Genomic DNA, 11,491 nt, shown 5'->3' with positions numbered 1-11,491 from the left:
ATTTGGAGAGTAAAAATACAATTGCTGGACCACCCCCTCCATTTGTTTACCAAACTACAAAAGCTTACTAAATAAATTGGCTTGATTTGACAACAACAACAAGAGAGCAACAAACGTATGTCCAGTATACATAACTACACACACATACTTATAATTTAAATATTTATGGCTCTCGCATGCTCAGAGCGGTCTTTGTTCGCCATGGAGAGCGCCAACGCACAGCATCCGTTGAATGCATTTAAATGCCGTTGATTAACTGTAAAAGTAGTAAAACTACGAAATTCATACGACGTATGAGATTATTTGTTTGCTGTTGTAGTTTTTGTTATTGTTGCAAATGTGATTTTGCCTCAGCTGATTTGGACTGGTGTGCTGCTCTACCGTATATTTGCTATTGTTATTGTAATCTGTATCTGCAACTCTCCAACGCAGGTCTCTCCGAATGTTGACACATCAATATTTATATGTATGTGTGTGTGTGTGTATCACATTCGTTGATTATGTGTATGCGATTTGTTGGTTGATTGTTTTTGCTTTCGCTTGTTGCTGTTGCTTCGGTGAAATGTTGTTGCTTTTGTTATGAACTCACGTGCATATGTGTTCGTGCATGTGTTTATGCGAATTGTGGTGGCAAATTGTAGTGGTCCCGACGATAGTAGTTGTTGCAGGGCGTTTGCTGCGAACGAAAGTGGTGGCAGCAAATCTAAACTTACTAACAAATAACACATACTAAGTGTGTAGTGCGACAGCCTGGCTGAGAAAGTGCAAAAATTAGTATTTCTCTGGAAGTGCTTGGTTAAATATTTTGTATTAACAATAAATCCAAAAGTGAGTAAATTCATAGTAATTTCAAAAGGAACTAGCTTGCAACTAAATTGTCCAAACATTCATTCTACGTGCGTTTGTTGTTGACTGTTCATGTTGTTGTTGTTGGTTTTTCATTTGTGCTGTTTGCGGTTCTTGCTAAGCCATTTTTGCTGGCATTTGTTGTTAATTGAAATAAATTGAATTTTATTGTTGTTAATAAAAACTTGTGGTGTTTTGTTTAGTTGAGTGGCGTCATGCGAACGAGAAAAGCAGCGGCTTATTTTATTTAATATATTATACAGCTATGTACTACTGATACCAACAGCGGCTCCTACTATGTTTCATCCAAAAGAGAAGGCAACCTTATATATAATACTAAGATACACATGCATATGTTATATACATAGATGTGAATATACATACATATGTATATACACACATACATACATATAAGAAAAACGGGGTGCATTAACGTATCCTAGAATATTGATAACGGTATTTTACATGCAATATGTTATATTTAAAAAATATTGAAATCCTACCAACAAGCAGATATAATATACATATGTACATATGTAAGTATGTCTGCTCACACATACTATCCTAATAAGCAAAAACAAAAGAGAAGACACAAAAGCAAATAACAATAAATTTTTTTGTTTCATATTTATTTTATTCTAACACTAGTAGATATATATACTCAATTCTATTTCATTCTAACTCTTTACATATATAATTACGTAATCTCCAAAAAACCAAAAAAATATTTTTTTTTTTGTTTTTGCAATTCCATTTTATTCTAACTCTAACGCTAAAATTTTATTGCAACACTGCAAGCTGAGCCAAAACAAACACGTCTATACAATTTTGCTTCGCGTTGCATTTTAGCACCAGCTTTCGTGTATTTTTAGTCTGCCGCATTCTTACTTGCAGTTGCTAACAACAATATACCGTTGAGTGGAGCATCACCGCTAGCGTTGCCACAAGCGCAATAGGCCGCGTGCAAGCTCCTATAACAAAAACAGCGAAACACCAAATGAATTTGAACCGCAACCAAAATAAATTAGAAGTTGCAGACGCAAACGTTTGCTCAGCAGTTTTGTTGGGAGGCAAGAATGGTGACACTGTAGGCAGCATAAAAGTGGTAATATATTGACTATTCGGTCTTCAGTTCTGTTGCCCGGTTGCGTATCAATCCAAAAAGCACTTATTTCATACAAAATGGCTTCTTGGTCCTGTTCAGCTTTCTAAGAATATTAAAGTAGTTATCTCCCGCTACTGGAGTTAGATTTATCAAAAAAAGGTTGTGTTATAAACAAAGAACCTCGTTCCTCGGTATAACGGGTATTTGTTTAAAACAATATACTTGTATAATAACTCGTTCTGGTATATAGTTAGAATCTTTAAATTACATAGCTGCGAATGAGTATGTATTGATTTTATTTTCACGGTTTTGGTATTTAATTTTTGGTTTAAAAAGATCTCTTTAACCATTTGCACTCCGCTGTGCCCTCTCAAGGGACATCGTAATTCTAGCATATCACTCGGATATCTACTCTCAGGGAACATTCAAGTTTATTAGTGATAACGGCGAATTGAGTTATTTCCGCGCAACTTTTTGAGACGCGCATGTTTCCCTTTGTTAAGATCATTTCTGGGCGTATATATACTTCAAGAAAATAAAATATATAACAAGTGAGGAAGGGCTAAGTTCGGGTGCAACCGAACATTTTATACTCTTGCAACTTGCAAGAATCCAAGTCAGGGAAATCTTTATGGTGTAAAACTAATCATATAGAGAAAAGTCAGCCGGATGTTCGAAAATCCTTATATTAGCTATATTTTGGTTATGTGTAAAACAATAATAACATCACATAGGAATGTAAGAAGAATGCCACGTAATAAATTTTGGAAATCGGTCGATTGGGTACCGAGATATGGGATTTCACCACGCCCATCGTCCAATTTTTTCACCGGATCCCATAAAGCTGTCTCATATAATTGGGAAGGTAATATTTAATGTCTCTGGTGTATTTAGCTATTGATTTATCGCGTTTTTAATAGTTTTTAACAATATCGGGGGTGTGCGGGGTTATTCTCCCATTTTATCCATTTGTCGATAGAAGTTCTCATAAGATTTTGTTGTTGTAGTTTAAGTGGTTTAGAAGATATGTTTGGCCACGTCCATTTGTTCAAATCTACTGCGATCTCCTGTACCAAATTACAGTTATTTATCTTAATTAAGTCCTTAGTTATGGCACTTTATGTGTTCGGTTAATGGTGATTTGTGGGCGGGGCAGTGGCCAATTATCTAATATAATAATATCTACGAATTCGAAATTTTTTTGTACTAAGGAACCGACATACCAATTTTCATCGAGATATCTCAATTTTTGCTCAAGTTACCGCTTGCGCGGACGGACGGACAGACAGACAATCAACCGGATTTCAACTTTTCTCGTCATCCTGATCATTTATGTATATATGTACATACATAACCCCATATCTATCTTGTTTAGTTTTAGGTGATACGTACAACCGTTAGGTGAACAAAACTATAATTCGGTACCTAGGCAGTCTCAACTGGTATCAACTAGTTGCAAGAACTTTTCGTAATATAACTACCGAATATAATTCCACTCCTATTGGCCGAAGCAGAAGCAGAAAATTTTCTGAGCGGTAATGCTTTTAATAACTTTTACTGCAATGTATTTTTAGAGGAGAGTGCACATTTAGCGGGCACGAAACCTTTAATTGTTGAATAAATATTTTTACCTTTCTTAAAATGAGTAATACCTTTATATCTTGAGATCTATGAATGGTTTTGACCCGTTCAGTAAATATAAAATCTAAATTTTAGGCCAGACTCTGTTTTAGTGAACGTAGTAACTGAGCTGCAGTAGGTGAAAGCTTCAATTGCCAGAAGAGATAACTGTGATATATTATCACCATTGTATAAGCTCTATTATAATATTTTTGGCAGTAGAAGCACTAATAATATTTGATAGGGGCTGCTGAATTTTGAATTCTTCTTCTCATGCAGGTCAATAACCCTATTATACTTATATTCAGGTGCATGGAAGAGTTCGAGGCATATGTAGTACCTTATTTGGGTGGCATCACAAGTTAGGAGTCCTTTAGTGGTATGTGTCAAAAGTTGAAATTGGATATGGAATGTAAATTCATGCTCATTAAATAGCGCTGCGGATTAATAGGAAATATTTCGAAACAATTTTGTGTGTATTAGCTTTTATGTGATGTGATTATGTATATAAATAAATGAAACTATTTTAATTTAATTAAATAACTTGCCATCAATTGATCCCTACAATATAGTTACACTAATTTTCGTTGCTCTCACATTACAGCATCCACCACTGAGCAGCGCCTGCGCACTACTGCTATTGGTAGAGGTACTGCCACACTAATACCACTACAAAGTGCTTAACGGCCGCAACACCCAAAAGCTGTTACAAAAGTTAACTGCACTCATACCAAAAACGTTAAGTGAGAGAGCAGTTAGGAGAGAGCGTACAACTAGTGTTGCCAAAGCGCAATACATTGAGACAATCGCATACCTGAACATACACATATCTAATCGCAGGTAACTGTGCTTTTGTATGCGCAAGAGTAGTGATTGAAGTATTGAAAAGGTCGCATGCAAAGCAAACAGTAAGAAATAATAAAATAGAAGCGGTATAACGGAAGTGATGCCCTTTGGTGCATTACCAGAAAGGATTAAATATACAAGAGTATTCTAGTTCCAGTTAGTGGAACTTTTTCTAGCCCATAGCCAAGAGCTAAATACCCTCAAGATAGCAGCGGTTGAGTACGAGCCCGCAGGAAATGTGGGTGACATGGCGTTCTCACGCCACAACATCGAGAAGCGACGTCTCATCGAATTGGTACGCTTGAATGCGATACTGTGGGACTGTCGCCTACCGCACTACAAGCGCTCGGATAAGAAAAAGGCGCTGAAATGGAACGAGTTGGGTCGAGTTTTTGGTGTTAGTGGTGAGCGTGTGCAGCGCACATTCACCTCGCTGCGTGAGATATTTCGCCGTGAGTTGAATCATGAGAAAATGCTGGGTACACGTTTCAAGTCCAAGTGGGAGTATTATGACGCGATGGCTTTCCTAAAGGAAGTCATAAGGGAACGAAAGTAAGTAACATTTTCTGTTATAAATTCTTTATTTAATATTTCGAATTTGTTTCACAGATCACGTGAGCGCAATAAAATGTCGGCCGATGCACAGGCGCAACAACAAACGCAGCAACATCATAGCAATAACAATAGCAGCGCAATCGATGAGTATCAGTATTTCGCGCCGAATGATCCCAATAATCCCAACAACCAACAGCCAGCGCTGGTCAACGACCCGAAACAACAGCAACTACAGCAACCACAATATCAAACATTGCCGCAGCAGCAACAACAGCAGCTTCCGGTTGGTTTGTCCTTTCCAACACAGCTACACTTGCAACAATTGGCGCCGTTAAATGAGTCACCACATTCGCAGCCGCCACCAACGCCGCATGCCACAGCGCTGACTGCCGCGTCTCAACTGCCACAACTACCACAACAGCCCTTGCAGAACATGCAATCCGACGTGATCCTCAACCTGAATACGAACGCGATCTCAACATTACAAAATCTCGGCAACGGAAATTCATCTTTGACTAGTAATTCCAGACCGCCTTCTCAGCCGCAACAACAAGTACAATCAGCCTTACAACCGGCGCAGCCACTGCTGCAGATGCAGTCACAGCCGGCGCCACCGGGCACGCAATCGCTCGTAGCTATTTCGAGTTCTCGCTCGTCGGCCTCAAGTTCGCCCTCGATTTACATTAAAGAGGAGCCAGATTCGCCTGATACACTCTCACTCACCACTATCACCATAAATGAACACAACTCAGCGTATTCACCACGGCACAATGCAATACTAACCCCAACCACAAAAAGCAAGCATTGTCAAAATTTAAATACTCATCCTAAAGTTGGCTTGCCAAGCAATAACGTCACAAACAGCAATGGCGTTTTTAAAGCTCAATCTAAAACCCATATACCCGGCTCTTCCGCGAGTCTTATAATCGACGAAGACTTCGCTGAGCCCGATGTCGAGCTAGACGATCTCGATGATCCGGACGTGGATATGCTCGACGACGGTCGGCTCTCGCCTGCGACCACTTATACTCTCGGCATGGCAGAGAAACCAAGTCACCCATCGGCGCGTGAAATACTCTATACCAAGTTCGGTGACTTTTTGGCTGCACGTCTTAATACTCTAAATGAGACTGTCGCTAATGATCTGATGAATCGCATACTCCTGCTAATCGCTGAAAAGTAAAAAGAAATTGATGTTACTGTTCTTCATTACATGGATTTTTAAAGACTCTATGAGCGCTAAATGTGCTACTAACTCATATACCAAATATAGATTCCGATTCTCATATTAGTTTATAATAAATATTTTACTATATGCATATATACATAGATCTGTAAAAAGTACTGTATAAGTGGCATTTGCACACTGTATTTCTATAAGAAAGTTCAATCTGCATGAGTCTGAATATAAATCTCTAAGTCATATCAACTGACCATAATCATAGAGTAAGAATAAAACTAAATAAATGTACCTATGTCATATGCAACTTTCTTGAAACGCTCTTTGGATATATAAATTTTGCACAAATATGCGTGTTAGGGTCAAAATGAAATAAATTCAATGAGTTTATCGAATTTTACAAAAATTCGGATCTACATATTTAGGATATGGAATGATTTGAAGGCGTTTAACTCTCTTGATATTCATAAACCTGTAGAGAAATTGTCCAGGGCTATACACGGTGTGGAATTCCATAAATAAAGGATAATTACATATATCGCTATTCAGTATACTTAATACTCAGATCTTAATTTGAGATTGCTATTTAAGGCAATAGACAACTTTTGGATTGGAAATCCACTACTCAGCAGCTAAGTAATCTCTAAGCACAGCTGTTTGTATAATCATATTTATTTTTGCAGACACCTAATGCGGAACTAAGAGGATGGGTGTTTCATTAAAGCTGATAAAAAATGGTTGAAGTGCTGTCAAACTTAAATTTTTTGTGGTATTACGGATTTCAACTTTGTGCCAGTGGAGTTGACTAGAAGTAAACAAAATATATAGGGTTTTCACAAGGCTCATAAAGTTGTAAGTTATATCGATTCGAAAACATAGCATTGAGAATTGTAAATGTGTAAACTCATTTTGGTATGAAATCCAACAACAATTTTTTTAAACAAGTGTAAAAATTTATAATTTTACGAGTTTACGATGCTTTACGACAGGTTGTGAGTACCCCAATTGTTGAAAATTTCTGTGTTTATTTAGGAAAAATATTAATGGAAAATAGAAAACGGTCAAGCAAACTATTTTTTTATATGTATATGGTAACTTTAAACTATTTTAAATAGTGGATAAAATCTTTTCGGTCATTTGTATTTTTTACATTCCCTCAAATGCGGTATTGATAATGCTTGAAACACCTTTAACAACCATTGACATCGTAGTCTGCGTTAGCACAAAGTTAAAACCATTGAAAACACATTGCTGGTAACTACCATAAGCAATGCAATCGCAAGTTTGTGATAATGTTCCTTCATCTCATTTAATAAGATATTTACTTAAACGGAAATTACTTATGAAACTGCAACACTCATTTTTAATAGCTATTTATTTGTCAATAAAACTTTTCTAGCTTGCTTGGTGTCAGAAAGTTCCACAGAATTTGAGTAATCACGAAGGCTTTTGCGTATATGCAGTTTTGGTCCCAAGTATTTTTGTCATCCAATCCTAATCAAAACTAATGTCCATTTTAATAATTAACATATTCACCATTTTGTGATTAACTGATCTGAATTGTTCGAGTTTCGATTGAAAATTTTCAGCTTTTTAAATATTTATCAAATCTTCATTTTTAGGTTGGCAAACCAATCAAACTTCGACGGGAAATAGTTGAAAATCGTGATACCAGAAAAGAGTTGGTTGATCTGAAGTTGAAATGCATGAATTTCCATTCAACTGAGTGGAGTTTAAAACCATAATATATTGTGGATAGCCTTTACAGACGGCAGTGTTAAACTCCATTAACTTAATTCATCGGGAAAATTCAGGAGATTCTACAACTAACTCCGTTGGTATATCCAAAAATAACTCTCAAAAGTTTAAGTTATAAGGCTGCTGGTGTGTTGGTGCCGGTCCATTTGTCCTCGCTACTGTAACAGGGGTCTAGATTGCGTATGGTTACTGATAATAGTATACTTGAAATTACAAATAAAATCACAGAGTTTACATTTAATTGGCAATATTGCTGAAGAATACTTCAAGAATTTGTAAGCCGAAACTTAAAGAAATGGAAAATTTTGACTTTTGTTGAATATTAATATTGTTGCGTTTAGTGGATTCAAATTTCTTTGTTCATACGTCGTGAAATTAGCAGCGTAGCAGATTAGCGTTTTCTTCTAGCAATCTTGATATACATCTTTGTACTCTATTCAGAGTATAACAAGAAAAATGTGCGAAGTTCGGGTTTAATTGGACATTGCACTCTCGCAATTCGTTATGGTGGAAGGTGGGAAAGGTATAAAGTCGAATACTTACGCATACTTCGCAGAGTGACAGATATTTTCGATAAAAAGACTAATCATACATACTGAGGTCCGCATAGTCAACGACTGGGTGCTTGAAAAGTTGTTATACGATTTCGAAACTTTTTTACAATACAGTTATTTATGATTGATTTGTGTATTTTAAAGGGATAGAATCTGATAAAATGTAAAATGTGTTCTACCGGAGGTATCATGCAACCGTGAAATTCCAATTTCGACTATTTTCACAGCTTAACAAAATGATGTCAAGTATCAGAATTTTCAACAAAAGTGGTTAATTTAGCTGCAGTACTTTTTGAAATATTTTCATAATGTCCCTTTACACTCCAATTCCTTATACAAGATTATGGTTTTTAAGAAACAGAATTTAACTCGCCTCGTAATTCTAATAACTTCTATATTTTGTAAATATGTGTTTGCCTAGAGTAGTTTTATTGTTGTAGTTTTCTGTTGCAATAAATTGCAAAAGTATAAAAAAGCTTCCGGAAGTAATTTAAAAAACCCGAGCAATGAATATTCCAGTAAGTCGTTAATTGGTTTTGAGCAATTGTACGCAGATTCTGCGCCATTACGAACACGTCATCAAACTGGTTTCTGAATTGGCAAGTGTGTTTAAAGTAGCTCAATTGCTTCAGCAAGAGTTCTCACTATGTAAGGATAAAGGTTATGCAATTTGGCAATTAATAGACTTTCTGTGAGGACCTCAAAGATTGCCGATTGGGAATGTGAGTAGATAGATAAACGATTTGGATTATGACTGTGTAATAGATTAATTGAGCTATTTTTATAAACGTGGATTTTGTTGAAGAACGTTAAACAAGTCTTAAAGGCACATGGCTGTGATGCAATTTATTTTCTAATCTTGGCTTCAACTTCGCTACAATACACGAGTCTCAGTAAATGCCGCTACAGCCGGAATATGCCAATTACCAGAACCACAGGCGCGCCCTCTCTGCCACAACTCCAGACAATTGTGCCACACAAAAACATAGCCAGACTTCACTCTCTGAACGTTATCTTTGAGGTACTTCGCAGCAAGTGCACCGCAGACACAAGTGGCATTCGTTACCAGCGCCATTACGCGCTGCACGCTCCATCAGCGTCAATCAGCGTCACTCATACGCCCCAGCATGCCATATCTGCTCACCACTCTGGGTTTGTATGATGCAAATCATTTCTAATTTCTTTTTTGTGGTGCTATGTTTTCCCTTTGCGTCGCTGCACTCATTACACTGCAATTCTTCAGGTGCGCTATTTGCATTGTTGCAATGCATGCTGCCGCTATTCACATGCAGTTTGTTGCAAATATGGTAAATATGTACCTGAATATGTGTGTGTTCGATTTGTGGTAATTTCTCATCTATTTGCGTGCTGCCACAACGCATCAGCGTTCGCCAATTATCTCAGCGTTGAAAGACAGAGCAACAACAATATTAGCAAGGGAGTTTCGCAAAGAACCCTCGCTGGCTGACTTCGTAATAGTTCGAGTCGGCAACTAACAACAAGCTTCGCTCTTCTCCGTACACATACCATAAGAAGAGTAAATCAATGACACAGCCAACGTTATCGACTTCGCCGCCGTTCTTGTTGCCACTTTAGTCAACAGTTATTTGCCGCGCGCTCATCTTGCCGTTATTGGGATGCAGAAGCTCGCGGGAAACTGCATCAAGCAACACATACAAACTCTCGGGTTTCATAGGCGGCGTTATCAATGCAACGGTGCTATTAGCCGCAACTACGCAACTATGGCTAGTCTATAGCTCATTTAAAACAGTGGCGTGCCTCGCGTGCCACGGTAGAGCTCATTAAAAGTTCACTGTCTGTTTGGATTAGTGTTGGTGAGTGAGTGAGTGAGTGGGTGCGTAAAGTATCGGCAGACAGACCACAAAACCTTTGCAACACCTCAACAATTCCACCGCAATTCTACGCTGCGAATAACGGTCAACGACTAATCACTGTGCCTGGTAACGGAAAGTTTTCCACAGTCAGTGACGTTGAGGTAGCTGCTTTTGATTTAGCAGCTCTGATTGTGGCTTACGGACGAAAATATTCGACTTCAAATCGACGATGAGCGCTCAAAGCGTTTGCACTTCATCACCATCCATTGTTGATAGTCGATACCGATGTATGTGTAGTATATATTTTCGCTTATAATCGCAACGAAGCAGTTTTGTAATTAGCAGGAGTTTCGTGTATAGGTCGGTTAACTACTTATGCATACATATGTATGTATATAGGTTATGGCAACCGATTAGCCCTTTCAGGACTCTAAGGTAACCGAAATTACATGCATTGGCGCAGTGTACACATTTCATTAATTTTTTAGCTTTCTATCATGTAGAGATATTATTGTCATTTTTGTAAATGGTGCTGGTTTGAGCCCTACACTCCTTGACTACAACAAAAAATCTTAAGTCTTAGGAAATTTACTCTATCATTTTAGGTTTTATCAACCCAAAATTAGCACACAATCGCAAAATGACTGGAAACTAGTGTTCTCAAACATAGTATATTGACCTCAGCCATTAAGTTTTATACAATTATTTTTATACAATTAAAATTCTCAAATATGTGAAATATATTATTCTAGGGGAAAGTAACATTTACTTACTGTTCGTGTTGTGCGTCTACTAGAATCTTTCAAAAAAGAATGCTTACTGCATATATAGTATTTGAACAGTACTTGAAGGCGCTGATTTCTGGGTGATTTGTGTGTAGTCGAATATCAAAGGTTCTTACTTAATCGTAGATGGGAGTAATCTACGCACTGTTACGCCTACAAAACCCCATTAACAAAAAACATAAAAAGAAATACATATGAAATAAAAAACATAAAAAGTGCAATAACTAAGCACTAAATGAAGATATATAGTAGAAGCAGTAGTAGGGGCACCTATGAGCAAAAAATTTAAGGGGGCGTTGGCCCCGCCCTCTAATAAGTTTTATGTATATATCCCTTAGTTCACTTAAGCCACAACAACTAAATTCACTTTTTTCATTATTAGTTTCATATTATTTACAATCTGTCAT

General features: G+C 37.3%; 1 protein-coding gene across 1 annotated transcript; it reads left to right on the top strand.

The window, feature by feature from the left end:
• The first annotated feature begins 631 nt into the window (after nucleotides 1–631).
• On the top strand, nucleotides 632–6,459 carry LOC105225251 (uncharacterized protein DDB_G0285291). The gene is made up of 3 exons (XM_011203642.4): nucleotides 632–828; nucleotides 4,176–4,969; nucleotides 5,027–6,459. Exons 2-3 carry the CDS (start codon nucleotides 4,665–4,667, stop codon nucleotides 6,153–6,155), a joined length of 1,434 nt encoding a protein of 477 aa, XP_011201944.2. The 5' UTR covers nucleotides 632–828; nucleotides 4,176–4,664; the 3' UTR covers nucleotides 6,156–6,459.
• The last annotated feature ends 5,032 nt before the right edge of the window (nucleotides 6,460–11,491 follow it).

This window comes from Bactrocera dorsalis, chromosome 5 (genome assembly GCF_023373825.1).
Source record: "Bactrocera dorsalis isolate Fly_Bdor chromosome 5, ASM2337382v1, whole genome shotgun sequence".
In the NCBI taxonomy this organism is placed as follows: domain Eukaryota; kingdom Metazoa; phylum Arthropoda; class Insecta; order Diptera; family Tephritidae; genus Bactrocera; species Bactrocera dorsalis.
Note: the sequence above shows the minus strand (reverse complement) of the source record. Positions and strands in the feature narration are given on the sequence as shown.